The sequence below is a fragment of the Pleurodeles waltl genome, chromosome 7, assembly GCF_031143425.1.
Source record: "Pleurodeles waltl isolate 20211129_DDA chromosome 7, aPleWal1.hap1.20221129, whole genome shotgun sequence".
NCBI classification, from domain to species: domain Eukaryota; kingdom Metazoa; phylum Chordata; class Amphibia; order Caudata; family Salamandridae; genus Pleurodeles; species Pleurodeles waltl.
The window spans coordinates 1,391,329,349-1,391,349,085 of NC_090446.1; the positions used below are offsets into that span (position 1 = coordinate 1,391,329,349).

Sequence of the window (19,737 nt, forward strand, 5' to 3'; positions counted from 1 at the left end):
GTTCATTAACTACAGAGAAATTATACTACAAGACCATTAGATACATGAACTATAGAGAAAGTTATCACCTGGAAAGGGCTGCTGAAATTCCCACATAGTGACTTGACTTCATTTTGAGTAGGTCCCAACACCATCTTAGGTAACAGGATTTGCCATAGTCCCACTTTTTATGCAGAATCATTGTCATGTGTGCCACTGTTGCAGATGTTGTCTGACCATATCTTACTAAGAGCTAATGACAGATATAATACCTAGTGCAACAGTCTGAGACAAGTGTCTACGTATCACCATGTCAAGGTCAAATAAGAACAACTACAGATACATAGTCAAAATAGTGTAGTCTTAATTGACGTCATTTTACCTTACATTTTCATAAGAAAACTTCTGTGACGTATACCTTGATGCACATAATCTATGTCAGACATTCCTAAACTTATGTCAGAAATGCCAGACTCTGATTTTATAATGGCTGCCACTTGACCACTTGTCAGGAAAGGCTATTCACCTAGATTATCGCACTGCCAGAGATTATTGTGCCAGAGATGGTCTCCACTACTGCCACCTCACTTCAAAGATGCTGCATCTCGCTTGATACTGATAAATTAGAGTGTTGGAGGAGGGCCACTACTGGAGAACGTGTTTGCCTTTCACAGAGAACACTGCATTCACGCCCCTGCTGATAATGACCACTCTTGCTGGCAACAAGATGTGCAGTGCATTGCTTCTCTCTAAGAAACGCTACCCCTCAAGTTGCTCTACTCCTACTCTCCATGCTCATCTAGTGCAGCGCATAGAAGTAGGTTTTAGGTTGTTAGGTTTTAGATGACATTTTAACCATATTAGAAATGTTACATTTATTCGCATTGTTCACAACATGTCTTCTTGCTGTTTGTATGATATCCTCTGCAGTTATTGTAGATGTGCTGAGAAACAGGTTTGCCCTCTTGTAACGAATGCTTTTAGAAAATGTCTATTCTTCTTTGAGTTCTGTGTGTGCGTATGCGAGAGAGAGAGAAAGACCGATATTGTGAACAACAGAATAGATTTGTTTCTGTTACTATGGTGCCCCTGATCCCCTTGCAGGGATTGTTAGTAACCCAAAAACAATAACTGTACTTCAACCTCATATTGATTGGGGTTCGGTGGGGCTACAATAACCTTTCACATTCAGCAACAGAGCATTGAACCAAGTTCACCTGTGTCAGCCGTAGGTGGAAAGGCACACCTTGTAGAACTACACATAAGCCATAGGAGAAAGGCGTATCAACTTATTAATATTGGTTGAAAAGTTATAAGCACAATAGTGAGAGTGGTGGGGTTTCGACTTGCTATAGTAAAAGGTTCTATTTATTGACAAACTTGACATTGCAAGCCATACATCTTGGTCTGTTTCTGCCATTAGTGGCTACTTATGTCTCTGCTGGAACAATGTCAGTGTTAGTTGCTTCAGCATCGACAGAGGTGAGCAATTTATTGTTTGCTCCAATAAGCTCTTTTCCATTTTTCTCTTTAGGAGTGTGACCATTCAGGGAATAGAGACTATTAGCTTGCCCTTAAATGCCATGGTATATATGTGCTAAGTGGAAAAGCTTTTAGTGGATTTTTCTTTGTTAATGTCGTCTGTGTTCCTAATACAATTTCTGAATCACTAATAGTTTTTGATGCATTCACAGCTTTCACTTTGCATGTGGTTACAGCAATTTTCACAGCAAAGTCAGTCACAGCATTACTGACATTACATTGTATTCTGACACTCTAGAGCTCCATTATATGTGGCACATGCATAAATAGCAGATTTTGAATAAACCTACTTGGTTCACAGCCGTTTCACTTTTATTGGCTTTTCCTGTGCTGTGAATTTTTAAACCCTTTCTACTGCAAAGACTGGCTAAGTTTGACCCAGTAATAGGAACCATGTGGTATTTATTTCTGAAACAACTGCAGGTTCTTGGTATGTTAACAGTGTCTCCAGGTGTTGATATGAGGTGGACAGTGAGGTACATTACTTTGCATGGACCCTGTTTGGAACACTCAATTATCATCTACAATAGGAAATGTTACCCCTTTGTAAAAGGTTTCAGTGGTGCAATGGCTATTTATTCCAACAAAAATGGTATATGACCTAGTGCAAGTGCTTACTATGGGAGATGAGGATGTTCTACGGTTCCTACCAAGATAATAGGTCTGCGTATTAGGACACTAGAACTTCAGAACGTGGGGAACAGAGTCCTTCCACACCATCAGAGACTGTCTGCCCAATTCCTGGCTGGCTCAGTGCGCCTCACCTGAACCCCTACCCTGACCTGGGTTGAAAGTCATTATGGCAACCTGAACATGAAACTCTGACTCCCCCGGGAAGCCGTGGAAACAGATCTCAACCTTTTGCTGTATTAATCATGAAAACCAAGGGGAAACACAAGAGATACCAGACAGGTTTTCAATACATTTATTGAAACAATCATAATCTTCCATGCAGAGTATGAGGTGCGATAATTAGGCAGAAGGAACAAAGTAACCAGCATAACAAAATGAACAATCCAACCATGGTGAATAATTCCTAGAGGCTCCTACCTAACCCTAAGACTATACTGAGTGCACAGCAGGTGTACCCTTCTGCCTCGCCCGATTTAAGGGATTAGCCTTAGCCTCATGCCTGGAAATGTTGTCAAGGCGTCAGCCTATAATGTGGATAGCAATCCTCTTGAGAAGCTGGTAGATTAGCGCCAGAGAATCTGCATGTCGAACACAGCATTCGTCCGAGGACGATTGCAGCCGGAATGCCCCTTGGCCCTTTCTGAGTCAGTGTATCGTTTATATATAATAAAAATAAAAATAAAACACACTGTTTGAAGCACACCTCTGATGCAATGCTATGTATAGATGTTAGAAGCTGTCTCCTGAATGGGAAAGGTAAGCACTAGGATATTATGTACTGTGTTCCTGGCCTTGAATAAAATGTACTGATTACATGTCACTAACTAAAACAAGCAACTCGTACATGATATTCCTAGAATATCACACAAGAAAAGTAAAATTTCACTTCCAATAAGCTATGCTAAAAAACAATACAGCTAAAACGTATAAAAGGTGAAATATAAAATTATGCTAAGAAACAGGGGAATCAACTAAGGTTCAAGAGGTCCTCAGGACAAGGAGAGCTGTAAGTGATCTGCAGACATTAGTTGGTATTTTTATGGCAGCCATGGTTTAAAAACCGGTAGTAACCACACATAGATGTATCCATCCTATGATTAACTTCCCCAGATTTATGTATTTATGATCTTGACACAGACCAAAATAACTCACCCTTTTCCCCCGTTTAGGTGCGACTGACGTGAGCCAAAACATTTTTGATCCCAAGGTTAGATTTTCTGTGGCCCTTACAGCTGTGTGGCTTGACTATGGAGCTGCAGAGCAGGGAAAACATGTAGGGGGTCCCCACTAACCCTCTCCTGCGCATAGTTCCCAAGGACAGACCAGTACAGAAACTACCTGAGACCTGCCAGAGGCTCTGGAGGATACATTTAGATACATTTGATCCCAATTCTTTTTCTGAGTATTTAAAAACAACCACAATTGTATAGTTTACAAGTCATTATTTGATTCTAACCAAATCCATAAATTATGCATGGGTATTATTGTAAAATAAATCATTAGAATTGGCGAGTATTAAAAATCTTGTAACAGGTACTAACAACTTAACACTTTATTATGAGCCAACAAGCTGACATATAATTCTCTGTCAGTGTGCTAGAAATGTAAACCTTCTAATCCACTCATGCTTCTCCTTGGGTCAGCAATCTTGAGTGCACCCACAGTACAATCAGTTATCACTTTTCATGAGCAGGAGCTTAGCTGACAGTATGGAGACCCCTGGAAATTCAAAGGTCCTCTCTGTGCATTAAAATACAAGCTTTTATATATTGCTTCAATCTAGAAATGTCAGAATTGTCCTTGTCACCTCGAGCGGCTAACATCAAGAAACAACGTAAAAAAGTGCTAGCATTTTAACACATGATTATCATATACCCAAAACTAACTACATTTCGGTCAGAGCTATTGAAGGACATTAGCTTTATCATCAGCCTCGACTCTGATCTATTTCTGCTCTCCCTACATCTAAACAATCCACGCTATATGTACAAAACAAAACTGTCTTCTTGCAGCTATAGCACCCCAATAAATAACTTCATGTTGAAAGACCCTCCTAACCACTGCTATTTGTGGAATGCTGTCTGCCCAGCCCAGGACAGAACATAACCTACCCAAAGCAGACAAATCTCTATCCTGTCTCCAAGAGATCTGGATGCCAGTCACTAACTTTCTCTCCAAAGGTCATACACAAGACAAAGGATAAACTCCATATCCTAATATGAACTTCTGAATATCTTCAGAACATATTACTACAACGTTATGAACTGAGGTGCTGATGTAGCTAATAATTTTCATTATTTCTGGTTTATATTTTTCTGAATATTGTTTAATAAAAATCAATTAAACTAAAAATGATGTTTGCTTGCATGAGGTACAGAGAAACTAGTACAAGGACTAGATGTGATTGGGGTCAATAGAAGCCTTTCCCATAAGCAATGCCAAATGTTAGTAAATATAATGTTTGTTCCTATGCTCTGTATGCAAGCAATTCAAAATAATCTGGAATCAGCAGAAAATCTTAACTGATTTTCATTAGTACACAATATTTTCATATAACTCACCAGGGAAGAGGGCACAGAGGCCACCAGTCAAACTGTGATAACTTGTGATAACTACGTTCCTCCAAAGCTGAACAACAAAGCCATCCTGACATCAATTTATCAATGTGAACATTTAAAAAAAAAATACCACACTTAAATGTTTTGCAACCCATTTCCCAGTGAAAATTCGACCTCTGAACCGGTAATAACAATAAATTGTAGACACAAGCCCTTTCAGAACCGGTGACCAATAGCATTAAAAAATAGAATATTCAAAGAACACAAACGTAACACACTAGACCAGCTGTTAAGAAATGTACCAAATTAGTTTTATTTAAAATGAAAGTACAATTAAGACAGTCTTCTGGTTCCATGAGAGCAACAGTCACTTCCTCTGGAATTTGAAGCAATGTACACAAATCATTGAACGCTTGCTTCCCTCATAACTCGCACACTACAACAAATGTCAACGATTGTTTAACCCTGTGCACTGTAGTAAACTGCTACACAGTGAACAGGTCTGCACGCCACCCGGAAAGGCACCTTGGCCACCTTATGCCATTGTCCAAGTGAGAGTACTCTGGTCCTCAGAAGCGACAGATGGGGTCAAAAGAGGTGCTTTGTTTCCTTCGAATTGGACAGATTTGTAGTTTTGGTCCCAGACATTAAAAAAAGAAAAAACATAAGTTCTGTGGTCTGAGTTGCCACACACCCAGATTAAGAGTTAGAGATCCTAACTCACATGGCTCAGAATCTTCTTTCCAACAAAGGTGGTCCTCTTCAGCTGGGCTCGGGAGCACGCGTGGAGCCCCTGAAATGTGAAATAGAAAGAGAACAGGTGCTGTTAGGGCAAACCGGCTGAATGTTGACAAACTGCAACACAATAATGACAATTTATAAAGCACACGCTGCAAACTGGACAGTCTATAGGCCTGTCTCAAAATTATGTGTTTGTCAACCACAGCGGGATGGGTTTACATTTTCTACTTAAGACATAAATCCCCGTCTCGGTTGCAGTAATCCCATCACACATTTACTACAGTTGTGCTGTTTAATTCGTCAAAACAAACGCACTCTTGAGTTATGATGCATGCATTTTAATTGGCTTTTGTCAGAAGTGAAACAAAGAAAAATCTAGTTTAGTTTATCCACGGATTTTAGCTTTCTGATTAATATAAGAACATACGGCTCACAAAATGTTAAAAATAAACATTTCATCCAGGTGATTAATACCATTAATAAAAAAACAACAAAACAAAAGAAAAACGAATTTTCCTCACTATCATCATATTCAGGTAACCATTATATTTGAAATATTCATTTTCTTCCATGTTCTTTAACATTCGGCAAAATAGCGTGTCACATTTTTGGATGATCTCCCATATTTTGGCAAGGTCTGCTTGCTCAAATCATCTACATTTTACAAAATGAGATTTTTAATTTCAAATATAATCTTCTGATCTTTCAAGCATGAAAAGGCAATTCATGTGGTATAATTTTCACGCCTGTAATGTATTTATGGAAATAACTTTCTCCCACTTGTAAGGCAACCTTTGATTAAACAGCTTGTCGTGTATCGCTATCAGCCAATCAGCATTCAAGGACAGTCCCCACCTACTTAGTTCTTTAATTACAACATACACAAGAATATCGTTGGTGTGTTCCTTGTGGCTTGAAGCTCATACTTCAGAAGAGTTTTGCTCAATAGGACCAAATATTTGATTCCTAACTGGAGATGAAGAATGGCTCCTGTCATGGAGTTTCGCAGTGCATGGCTTGTCCCCAGAGTTATAGCTCTGATTGACAGCCTTCGTTATATACTTTATAACCGACCCCACAAAATAAAAGGGGGAGCGCAGTACATTATAAATGCTACGCCTGAAAGCACGTATGAGTGGTGCAAGACTTAAGGAATATGGATTAATGATGTAATGACCCATACAAATTAGCTGCCACAGTAGCTCCCAAGCAACGTTTTCATAATACCAAATATATTGCTGTCAGAACTTTTTTTCCCACCAAATACATGAAGGGATTTGTATTTGCTTTTTTTGTTATATTTTTGTTATATTTATTTGTGACATTACAATAAATTCAATCACATTGGCCTCATCACAACCTTCAAGTAGTACAGTTTCCGATATCTCAAATTTACTATTTACAGCCATAACACATGTGGTCGTCCCTTCATTTCTTAAGTTCCTATCTTTTGGACCTATTAAAGGTCTCTTCATTGGGCATCTTCCACTTACCCTTGGGCTGGCCCATGGTGGAGCCTAAGCCTCCCTTACTAAACCATAATACAACCTCCAACTACTGCAGGTTTTCTCAAACTTCCCTGGGCAGCCCCTGCCCTCGTAGCCCACTCTAACGCCATACACAAATTGGGCTCTTACTCCACTCCTGAGCAATATCCATTTCTGCCACCACAATAATGACACCAGCATAATTAAATTACACCCAGGGCTAGAAAAAGATGGAAAAACAAACCTATACATTACACATACAGAGTGTCGAAAAGGAGACACCTGCTGGAGCCTGCCCGAGTAGTTTTGGACACCTGAGATGCCATCACACGATTCCTAGGGTGGAAAGGGAAGGTAACCAAACTGACCATATTATGGCAGGGCCACGCGCTGAAACAGGTGGAGATGCAGACTGGTTTTCAACAATGGGGGACAGTAGGCTTATCCATGATCAAGGCGATGACTGACTGACAGGGTATAACATTCTTCAAAGCCTTAAGCCTGCCTTGAGACCTGAGGGGATTGGATAGGGTGAAGTCCTGGATTTCAGCCCGTTGGAAGGCAGACTAGTAGATGAAGAGCTGAGCACGTAAGAGAGATCTCTAATATGCACACCATAATCAAAAATAAGAACAAGAACTTAGCTAGTGACAAGTCCACGTCATATGGGATGTCTAGTATAACATTGGGGTGTGTGTGCGATATGTCCACCTCTAGTACGATTTCAAGCTCTTGTATAATGATATTCCAATATTTTCTTATCTACAGAGCGGGAATGTGTACTGCACTGCGTGGCATCTAGTGGAGTTGGGGTTCGGCGTTTTCCCAGTCTTGAGCAGTCTGCTTTTATTGTAGTAACTTCTATGCAAAATCGTGAATTGTGTAAGTCTCAGTCTAGCTTTGATGTCAACTTCCCTTGGGTTGCATCAGTACTGCATCCTAATCGACATCCTTCAGGGGCTCTACGTCCGATGTTATTTGATGTCTTGAGTATAATTATATTTAGATAGTTTAAGTTCCCCTTAAAAACGCAGTACGAATATCAAAATATTGCAGAAAAGCTTTTTTTTTTTTTATAACATTTGCAGGTAGGACAACAGCATGCCTGGTGTTAAAAGTAGCACCTACAAGCATTCATGAGTATACCTCACAGAAGAGGGAAACTTTTGCGGTTTCTTCCATTTCAGCTATCTTGGATTTGGATAAGTTCTCTTTTTTTCCTTTGCCTGTTTGAGATATTTTTTTCCAAATGAACTTACTTCCATAATACTTATTGCCCGCCTATGATTTTGTAATATCAAATATGCCAAATATTGCAGCTCCTCCTAATTTTTTTTTAGACAATTGGTGATCCAAAAATGTAATTGGAAATTATGATACCTCACTTTTAAAAAAAATTATATGGAGGTACTACAAGGTGATGACTGTTTGGCGCAAATAAAACTTTAATTATTAGAGCATTGCTTAGGTGGAGTAGGTTTAAAATAATTTAATAACCTTCCTCATTTGGTTGGTGCTGATTTCATGAGTGTTTCTGATCAAGGCATTAAAACAAATGAGTATCCGTTTTGGAAGGAAGATCAATAGAGTTATAGAAAGGTTTCACTTTTATTCTCGGGCACAAAAAGAACCCGAGTCAATAGATGATTACGTATCTGTACTGTGAATGTTAGCAGGGTCCAGTGAGTTTGAAACCATAATCTATTAACAAGTATTGCTGAAAACTAAGAGCAAAAATTCAGGAAAGGCTATCGGCTGGTACGGAATCCTCTGAGTGCAGTTATAAATATTGCTATGGGAATTGAACAGTCTGAAAAATGTGTTAACGAAATTAGGAGTCAGAACGTCAAAACTCAAGATACCAATTCTGAAGTTTGTATAGTGAAAAGTCAGAGGTTTTACAAGAACAATAAAGACTCAAACTACAAATAATGGAAAAAAATAGCATCAATTGTTTCAGGTGTGGAAGTTCGTCTCATCTTGGAAACTTTAAGGGATGTCTGACATGGGATAACGTGTGTGTCAAATGCAAAAAAGGGACATTTTGTAAGAGTGTGTAGATCGGGTACTTCTCAAAAGGTCAAATGTATTGTATGTGGAGAGGAAAAGGAATATGATGGTTTTCATTCTATTTTATGTGTAAGTGGTGCCAAGTGTAAAAGTTTTAAGAAATGTACGTTAATGGTGGTTGGGAAACCTATAGCTATGATAGTTGATTATTGTGCTTGGTACAGTATTATAGGGAAAACATTATTCAATGACATATGGGGTAAGGAAAAGTTGTTTCCACCTGATATTCAACCAGGATGATATTATGGACACAAAGAAGAATTTACTTACCTTCAATAACACCTTATCTGGTAGAGACATATTCTAGGTGTAGATTCCTTACCTTAGAATTCCCCCTGCAGGTGTCAGTCTGAATCCAGAGATTTTTCTCGAACAGTAACCCTATGAGCTGTCAGGTGGCGTCGGTTGTTGGCGTCATGCACGTCAGATATGACATTGCAGGTCCTTTGTAGGCACCACCCTGGCACCCTGACATCAGTTTAGTTTCATGACTTTCCACGTCAGTAGCGTGGAGCCATGAAGAACACTAACCAGTGGTGAGTCAAAAAACTAAGGCCCTGAAAAAGAAGTCCCCGTTTACAGAGTGGTGAGGATGGGTGGGTCAGTAATGAATCTGCAACTAAAATATGTCTACCAGATAAGGCGTTACAGAAGGTAAGAAACTTGTTCATCTGATGGAGGTTAATGTGTAGAACATTTTAATGAAGAGAACAACCCATCGGAGATGGTTCTCTTCTGCACTGCCTGACCTTTCTGCGCACCCACATAACCAGAGTTGATCAACCATCTAGAACACTTTGGTACGATCAAGGTAGAACACCAATGCTCTTTCTGGGCACAGGCGGTGGAGTCTCCTCTTTTCCTTAGAAGGATGTGGGGTGCGTAAAAATAGGCAAGGTGATGGACTGGCCTACACAAAAGGGCGTAATCACCCTAGGAAGGAAAGAAGCCCTAGAGTGAAGCACCACTTTGTCAAGATAGATGGAAAGGTAGGGTGGCTTAAATGATAATGCCTGCAGTCCATTCATCCTACAAGCAGAGGTAATGGCCACAAGGAATGTTGTTTTGAAAGTCAGAAGCCTTAGAGGACAATGGTGGAGCAGCTCAAAAGGAGCACACACTAGGAATGTCAGAAGCAAATTCAAATCCCATTGAGGCATGATGAGTGGAGATTAAGGAAACGTGTGAGAGGCCCTTAAAGAACCTACTAACAATAGAAGACTTAAACAAAGGGGGTTGATTGGGTAATCTAAAAAAAAAAAAATGCAGAGATAGCAGATAGATAACCTTGGAGGGTGCCCAAAGTAGAGCCCTGTTAGGCCAAAAAAAAAAAAAAAAGTATGAACAAGATGACCTCGGAAAGAGGGGCAGAGACCTGTCTGTGCACCATGCCACAAATTAGTTCCAAAGACAGCATATACTGTTTTGGTGGAGGGATGCCTGGCTGCCAAGTTAACATTACAGATTTCTCACGGAATGTCAAAAGCTGTCAACTGCCTCTGCTCAAACTCCACGCAAGAAGGCAGAGACTCGACAGGTTTGGGTGGAGAACTCTCCCCTTCAACAGAAGATCCTGCTGAAGGGGCAGTCTAATCGGGGAATAATGGCCATGCTCAACAGCTTGGAATACTAGACTCTTCGTGCTCAGTCTGGAGTCACCAGTATTACTTGGGCCCATTTGTTTTTTAACTCCTTGAGAACTCTGGGCTGAAGTGGTATGGGCGTAAAGGTGTACAGGAGGTCAAAGCTCCACTCCCAACAAAAAGCGCAGCCGAGCAAGTTTCACCTTCGAAACTCCAACGCTCAAAACTGCTGACATTCAGTGTTCTCTGTGGAGGCGAACAGATCAAACCAAGGCTCTCCCCACTACTGAAAGAGACCTTGAACCACCTCCGGATGGAGATGCCATTTGTGATCAACCAGGCATTATCGACTGAGTTTGTCCGCTTTGGCATTCAGAAAGGCTGCCAGGTGTTGAACCACCAAGGAAATGCCCTGATGTTCCAGACATGTCCAGAAGTGCAGCACCTTCTGACAAAGGGTCCACAACCCCATCCCAGCCTGTTTGCTGCAGTACTACAAGGCGGTGGTGATGTCTGAACACCTGCACTACTTTCCCCTTGAGAGAGGGAAGACATGCTTTCAATGCCAATCTGGTCGCCTGGAACTCCAAAAGTTTGATGTGAAGTCCGGACTCTGTCGGAGACGAGATGCTGCTCATCTCCACCTCTCCTGGGCGGGCGCCCCATCCCAGGAGCAACGCATCTGTGACTACTGTCAGATCTGGTTGGGGAAGGGAGAGTGATCTGCCTCTGACCCAATCGCAGCTTGGAGCAAAAAGCAGACTGAAGGGGGTGAGGGGCAGCTGCGAGGTCCAAGGACCTGGTTGTAGCACAAGAATCCTTGAAGCTTTCGAGCGCTGAGTATGTTTTTCTCCGAAGATATGAGTGACATCTAAGGGCATGCCCATAATCCCCTGAGAAGCCAGACATCCTCAACCAGGCTTGGTGCCTCAAGCCCACCATCAATGCAACCGCTCTGCCCAGTAAGTCGGTCATGCCCAGCCCACATCTTATTGTGGACTTCGCTACAGCTCTTGTCAGCAACAGCTTGGGAGAGAATGGCCCAGACCTCCTCCGGAACCTGTGGCAGCACTTGCGCAACTGTCCCCCATAGAATATGGGTGTAACGGCCCAAAAGGCATGCAGTGTTCACAGACCGCAATGTCAGGCTGGAGGAAGAAAACATCTTCCCAAGTTGGTCTAGCATCTTGAATTCCCTATCCGGGTGTGCGGAAGGGAATGTGTCCTGTGCCTGTGAGGTAGAGGCTTGGATAACCAAGTTCTCAGGGGTAGGGTTTTGTGTCAGGGATGCTGGGTCATTTGGAGCAGGTCCATGACGGCAGGCAATTGTTCTGTTCACAGCAGCCGGTTTGCTGAGTTTGCACCAGGTACCGAGCAGGACATCAGTAAGGGCTTCTTTGAAGGGCAAAAGGGGTCCAGAAGAGGAAGCCTCAGGCTGAAGGAGGTGCTTCAGGAGGTTAGTCTTGACTGCCACCAAAGGCAGCTCGAGGTCCAGGATCTCAGCCGCTCTTTGCACCACAATGGAATAAGACACTCCCTCCTATGTAGCCATGGTAGGGGGGAGAAAGAATGCCAGTGTCAGGTGAAGTCTCAGGACCACTGGCTTCACCCAGGTCCATCTGCCAGTCCATAGGGGCTTGGAGGTGGTATTCTAAAGGGTCCAGCGACCCCCTCCCATCCTTCACTGTACCACAATCTAAGAGAATAAAAAGGTCAAGATCCAACATAGGGGGAATGGCCCCTGCCAAAGATGGAGTCGTGCAACACAGATCCAACTCAGTGTCGGAGTTGACAATATGGATGGGGTCGACACCAGCTGTTGGCACAGCCGGCATCGAGAGCATCGATGTCGGAACCAGCGTTGGAGAAAGTTGAGTTGGTATGACAGACGCCAGTTCGGATCCAGGAACAGATCCATGGAAACCCCCTAAAGCTGCTGGTGTGAAACCTGATGGGGGCACTCATGACACTGCTGGGCCCAAAGGCGCTCCAGCAAAGTCGGGCTGCCTAAAGAGGAGGCGCAAGGCTTCAAAACTCCTTGATTTGGCAGGGGTCGCTCCGGCTCCTGGAAACTAGGGGAGGCATGGAGCTGACACAGATGTATGCTCTGTGGACTGAGGCCTAGTGCAACGACACTCCCCTTTCCTCACTGGCCGAAAGACTTCAAATTCTTCTTGTCCCTCGACTTACTCGGCTGTCCAAAGGACTTGAACTGGGACAATGATGAAGGGGGCTCTGCAACCGTTGTCTGGACCTTCCTCACGACTGAGATCAGGAGCGAGACAAAGCCAATTGCCGGGCCGCCAGGAGCTTTAGGGACCACTCCTAAAAGCTTTGGGATTCATGGTACTGCACTTGCATCACAACTCTGGGTCATAGTTGCACTTCAAACATTATAGGTATGTGAGGTGCAGATCCAGACATTGCCTGATGACAGGATCCGTGGGGCTTGAACCCGGTCTTACGAGAAGACATCCTCAATGTACCAGCAGAGTAGGCACTCAAAAATCTTGAGCAAAAAGCCCAAAAAAGACCAGTCAAAAAGTGACTGAGGGGTAGCCGTTCTTCACATCAGCGCTGGCTGGTGCAGAAAGAAAAGAACTGACATCAGCGCACCGGAGTAGCTCCTATATAGGACCCGCAATGGTATGTCTGGCGCACATGATGTTGAATATGGACGTGGTACTGCTCGAGAAAAATCTCCAGATCCAGACTGAAACCTGGGGAGAAATTCTAAGGTAAGAAATCTGCAAGTAGAAGTCTCTATCCGATATTGCAAGGTTATTTATGGGCAGACCCAGAATTTGGAGGGAGGAGGACAAGAGGCACAGTGTATGTAGCATCCAAAAGGTGATGCAATTCTAGGTTGGCCTCATCAACGAGAGAAGGGCATGAAATTTGATCCCAATGATTCTCCACCAGTATATGTAATAGGACCTGACAAAAATGAGTAGGTCTCTGATATATGGACATTTTTTCCAAGCCTGTTCCAAGATAGGTTAGGGAAGTATGCTGATTAGATCATATTCACAAGTACCAGTGAAACACAAAGTAAGGAAATTACCTCTAGCGTATCGTGACAAACGTAAAGACATATTGAAAAACTTGGTTGAAAAGAAAATAATAGAGCCCATAGATTCGTCTTCTTGGATATCTTTTATTGTTTTTCCTCTCATGGGATTGGGTGAACTTCACTTATGTGTAGATCTGCGTAGCCTTAAAGAAATGTGGGTAGACAAACATCCTTTACCTAATATCCATGAGATGATATTAACACTGGCGGGGGCTACGGTTTTTTCCATGGTGAATTTAGCAACCACAAGCCACCAAGTAGAATTACTTACAAACATCTTATGGCATTTGTAACACCGAAAGGAATCTTTCAGTACTTGCATATGCCATGTAGCTCAGCAAGTGCAGTCTTGGTGTTTCAGCGTTTCATGAAGAATGTAATGGAGGGGATTGAGGGAGCCATTGCTTTCCAGGACGACATACTGATTTTTGCAAAGACTCACGTAGAACATGATACATTTTTACATGATGTGCTTAAATGATTGCAAGACAAGGGTCTGATATTGAAATTTTCAAAATGTAAATTCAGGCAAGATAAAGTTGAATATTTATGGCATGAAATTTGAAGAGGAGGGAATCAAACCTAAATAAACCACGTGGAAAGCATTTTAAAAGTCCTTACACAGACTTCAAAAGACCAATTATTGTCATTTTTGGGTCTAACAGAATTCTATGGGGAATATGTGCAAGAATATGCAACCAAAGTATATCCTCCCAGACAATTATTGAAGAAAAATGCAAAATATGAATGGGGTGCTAAATAACAAGGGTCTTTTGAATTATTAAACAAATTGTAGGACCGCCATATGCTTCCAGATCACTAAAATTCTGAGTGGAATTATTCTACTACTGAAAAAGAATTGTTCGCCTGTACCTGGCCAGTGCAACATTTATGTCAATTTTTATGGGGATGAAATTAGTTTTAAGAACTGACCATAAACCATTAGTCAAATCTTCACTACAGGTGGTAGAAGAATGTTGCCTGCACATTTAGCAAGAATAGCAGCGAAACTGCAAGAATACCAATGGGATGTAGAGTACGTTCCAGGTTAGATAAATGTACAGGCTTTGGACTATGGATGAAGTGAAATTTGATGAGTAAGTGGAAAGTGATGTAGCTTATACTCTAGATGATGTCAATGTTAGAACTGTTAATGAGAATATGATGAAAACTTTATCTCAGGAGAAATGGAATGAAGACATGCTTAGTAACTATGTTTTGAGAAATGTTCAGATTTACCTGGGCAAGGGTTGGCCAGATGAAAGGAAGCTGAGTGGTGAAGTGGCTTAATTTTTTTAAGTGGAAGCGGAATTAATGATTTCTAATAGTATAGGTCTCAGAGGTGACAAAATTGTTCTGCCACAGGATTTGAGCAAATCAATTTTCATGTTAGCACATGAAGGTCGTACGGGAATGTCTGCCACGAAAAGTAAAATACAGGAATCTTACTGGTGGCCTGGAGTTGATAGGATGGTTGATAACTGGGTGAGAGAATGCAAACCATATACTGGTAGTGAAAAATCAACAAAGGCGTTAACAGAAGATATAAGTCCCATTGAGTATGCTCAGGGACCTTGGCAAAGGTTGGGAATTGATTTTTTGATTCAGTTTGGAATGTTACCCAGCAAGAAAGCGTATGCCATAGTTGTAATAGATTATTTTACTACATGATCAGAGCTGAAAATGGTTGAAAAGGTTATTTTCACTCAAGTCAAAGTTTCTGGATGATATTTTTTTGTTGTGAAGGGATACCTGAGGAACGTAAATATCAGATAATGGTCCCCAATTTGTGAGCAAAGAAATGGACAGTTTTTTGAAGAGATGCAGAGTTACACATAGGAGAGTGTGTCAAATTAGTATCCTCAAACGAATGGTCAGGTGGAATGCTTTAACAGAGTGGTCAAGGAGTCACTTCAATTGGCCATTAAAAGTAGTTTACCTTGGAGGAAAGCTTTAAGGGCTACCGTGGAGAGGGGGGAAAGCGTAAGCAAATATCCTTGACCAATTGATCCATAGAGCATTGCCCTTGGACTGAGGGTGTGGGTACCTGGACGCAAAGTTTTGGCATTTTGCGTTTTGTGGCAAACAGATCTATGTCTGGTGTCCCCCACTGGCGAAAGTATTTTTGTAGTATCTGGGGATGTATTTCCCACTCGTGAGTTTGCTGGTGATCTCGACTGAGATTGTCCGCTAATTGATTGTGAATGCCTGGAATATATTGCGCTATAAGGCGGAATGTTGTTGTGAATTGCCCAATGCCAATTTTTTTGTGCTAGGAGACATAGTTGTGAGGTGTGTTCCCCCTTGTTTGTTTAGGTAGTACATTGTTGTCATATTTTCTGTTTTGACAAGAATGAGTTTGTGAGCTAGAAGAGGTCAAAATGCTTTTAGTGCTAAGAAGACTGCTAGCAGCTCTAAGTGATTTATATGTGGTTGTTTCTGTTGACTGTCCCATTTTCCTTGTATATTGTGATTGTTGAGGTGTGCTCGCCACCCCATCATTGATGCATCTGTTGTGATAATGGCGTGAGGCACAGGGTCTTGAAAAGGCCGCCCTTTGTTTAAATTTACAGAGTTCCACCATTGAAGCGAATAGTGTGTTTGGCGGTCTATCAACACTAGATCTTGGAGTTGACCCTGTGCCTGTGTCCATTGTTTTGCAAGGCACTGCTGTAAAGGCCGCATGTGTAGCCGCGCGTTTGGGACAATTGCGATGCATGATGCCATCATGCCTAGGAGTTTCATGACAAATCTAGTGTGTGTAGGGTATCTATTACGTAACGTGTGTGATTTTGACACTGCTGTTGAGAGTTGGCTTTTATTAGCCAATCATCGAGGTATGGGAATACGTGCATGTGTTGTCTCCTTATATGGGCCGCTACTACTGCGAAGCATTTTGTAATTACTCGGGGGCTGTTGTTATACCGAAGGGTAATACTTTGAATTGGTAATGTTTTCCTTGTATGACAAACCTGAGGTATTTTCTGTGAGATGGATGGATGGGTATATGAAAATACGTATCTTTTAAATCCAGTGTTGACATGTATTCTCCCGGTTTTAGTAAGGGGACTACATCTTGTAGTGTCACCATGTGAAAGTGTTCTGATTTGATGAATAGGTTGAGAGTCCTGAGATCTAAAATTGGTCTTAGTGTTTTGTCCTTTTTGGGAATAAGGAAATAGAGGGCATAAATACCTGTTCCTTTTTGTTGGTGAGGTACTAGTTCTATGGCTTGTTTTGTTAATAGTGCCTGCACCTCTGTTTGTAACATTGCTAGATGTTGCAACGACAGTTTGTGCGTTTTTGGGGGAATATCTAGAGGAAAATGTGTGAATTCTATACAGTTACCATGTTGGATAATTGATGGGACCCATGTGTCCGTGGTTATGTCAGACCAATGTTTGTGGTAAAATCTCAGTCTTCCTCCCACAGGTGATGTGTGTTGGGGGGAGGCTGACGGGCAAGTCACTGCTGGTTATTAGTGGCCTGCTTAGTGGGCTGAAATTTCCCTTTTGACCTTGGGAATTGTCCCCCGAAGGACCCGCAAAACCCCCCTCTCTGATACTGTGATTGGCAGGTGGGTTTTGTTTGAGAGGTGGATTTTACTAAAGGCTGTTGTCTGAAACCTCCCCTATATTGCGGTTTTCTGAATGTCCCTCTATATTGGGACGAGTAGAGCGCTCCTATGGCTTTGGCCGTATCAGTGTCCTCCTTCATTTTTTCGATGGCTGTGTCCACTTGTGGTCCAAACAGTTGTTGATTAAATGGCATGTTTAGGACCCCCTGTTGAATCTCTGGTTTGAAGCCTAAGGATCTCAACCAAGCATGGCATCTAATTGTGACTGCAGTGTTCACTGTTCTTGCGGCAGAGTCTAATGCCGATCGTATCTGATTATTAGATATTGCTTGTCCCTCCTGTACCACTTGCTGAGCTCTTTTCTGATATTTCCTGGGGAGATGTTGGATGATATGACCGAGCTCATTGGGACGAGATGAGCGAGAACGTGCAAGAAGGCCTGAGAGTTTGCAATGCGCCACTAATTGGCAGTTTGTGACGCTACTCTCTTTCCTGCTGCTTCGAACTTCCTACTCTCCTTATCTGGAGGTGGTGCATCTCCAGATGACTGCGAGTTGGCTCTCTTTCTCGCAGCTCCAACCACTACAGAGTCTGGGGGCAACTGTTGTGTGATGAACACTGGGTCCGACGGCGGTCGCTTGTATTTCTTTTTCACCCGCGGTGTAATGGCTCTCCCTTTCACGGGCTACAGAAAAACTTGTTGGGCATGTTTAAGCATGCCTGGGAGCATAGTAAGACTTTGATAGGAAGCATGCGTTGTGGACAAAGTATTAAAGAGAAAATCGGCCTCCAATTGCTCTGTATGCATGCTCACATTGTGGAATGCGGCAGCCCTAGCCAAGACTTGAGTATATGAGGTGCTATCCTCGGGTGGAGAGGGTTTCGAAGGATAGCACTCAGGGCTATTGTCTGACACAGGGGGATCGTAGAGGTCCTAGGGGTCTGTATCCTCTTGTGACTGCAGAGTGTGTGCGGGTAACTGTGCAGTGGGAGTTGCAATAGGTGACACTGTTTGTTGCAGAGATTGTGGAGGAGAATGTTCTAGTGAAAAATGGCATGACTGAGATCTTTCTCTGGGTACTTTAGCCTTTGGCTGTTCAGTGTCTGTCCGCCCTTGGAAAGATAGTTTCCTTTTGAATTTGAGAGGAGGTGCAGTTTGGATCTTTCCAGTATCCTTATGGATCTGTATCCTTGCCTGTGTTTCATCAAACTCCTCCATTTGAAGTTCCTCCTCGAATCTGTGTCTCTCTTAGTTGCTTTGAGAGTCCATGTTCCTCGGTGTACGAGGCTTTTTTCAGCTCCGAAGCAGTTTTTTTCGGCATAGAAATGCCCATGGTGATGGTAGGCCTCGGTTCCGAAAGAATCTTTCGAGACTTCGCCGACTCGACCAGTCGATGTTGAGTTTTCTCAGTGACGGGTTCTTGGCTCAAGTCCGAAGGCTTCGGCACGATTTTGGCCTTTTTCGGTGCCGAAGGTGTTGCTTGGTCACCGCAGATTTTTTAATGGGTGGAGCAATGGCCTTCCGGCAGTGGCGTCCCCAAGGCCTTATGTATCTTAGACTGACTGTGGGTTTGGGTCGGGGCAGGTGTACTCACGTGTTGGCCTGCTGTAGGTGGTCGGTCTGCGTCGGAGTCGTTAGAGTCCGAACCTTGGATGGAGATAGCCATCTCCTGTTCTTCTACGTCGAGGTGCTTGGAACTTTTCAACGCCATTTGCATCCGCCTCGCCCTCCGATCCCTCAAGGTCTTCTTCGATCGAAAGGACTTGCAGGCCTCGCAAGTATCTTCTCTGTGCTCCAGTGACAAACACAGATTACAGACCCGATGTTGGTCTGTGTAGGAAAACTTGGCGAGGCACTGTGGGCAGAAACAGAAATGAGTCCGGTCCATTAGGCTTCAACGTTTTCTGTGGTCGGGCCGACCAGGCTCCGGCTGGGCGCGGAAGCCCCAAAGGACCACCAAAGCTGTGTTTCATCGGTGTTGCAGTGGCGATGCAAGATATTTCCCGATCGAAAACAATACCAACGCTTTTCAGTGAATGTTAGTATTTTTCCGATTCGAATAACAGAGCGAAGAGGAACATGTCCGAACCCGATGGTGGAAAGAAAACAATCTAAGATGGAGTCGATGCCCATGCACAATGGAGCAGAAAGGGAGGAGTCACTCGGTCCCGTGACTCGAAAAGACTTCTTCGAAGAAAAACAACTTGCAACACTCCGAGCCCAACACCAAATGGCAGGAACAGTGCACAGCATGTGTATCTGCAGCTACACATGCCATCGATCATATCAATGATGTCCCTGACTTAGTAGGGATTGGCAACTTGAGCTGTTCTACCAACACGAGCAATATTAGAGTCATGGACAATGAAACCTTGAATGATATGGGATTTACAACTGATCAGACCATCTCAAGTGCATTAAAACCTTCAAGCAGATTCAATCCCCAGTTACCTAATGGTAACTTGATTGATATGTTTTATGAATTGGTGGTTG

The 19,737-nt window shown here is 42.7% G+C and overlaps 1 protein-coding gene across 2 annotated transcripts in view; it reads right to left on the reverse strand.

Annotated features, from left to right (window-relative positions):
- Window positions 1-5,001: 5,001 nt before the first annotated feature.
- PRRG2 (proline rich and Gla domain 2) overlaps window positions 5,002-19,737 on the reverse strand; it is a 141,824-nt gene continuing 127,088 nt past the window's right edge. For both annotated transcript variants that reach the window (XM_069200980.1, XM_069200979.1), the window contains one exon: window positions 5,002-5,505. In XM_069200980.1, coding sequence (XP_069057081.1) covers window positions 5,475-5,505 — 31 coding nt within the window. In that variant the 3' untranslated portion in view covers window positions 5,002-5,474. The remainder of the gene's footprint in view (window positions 5,506-19,737) is intronic.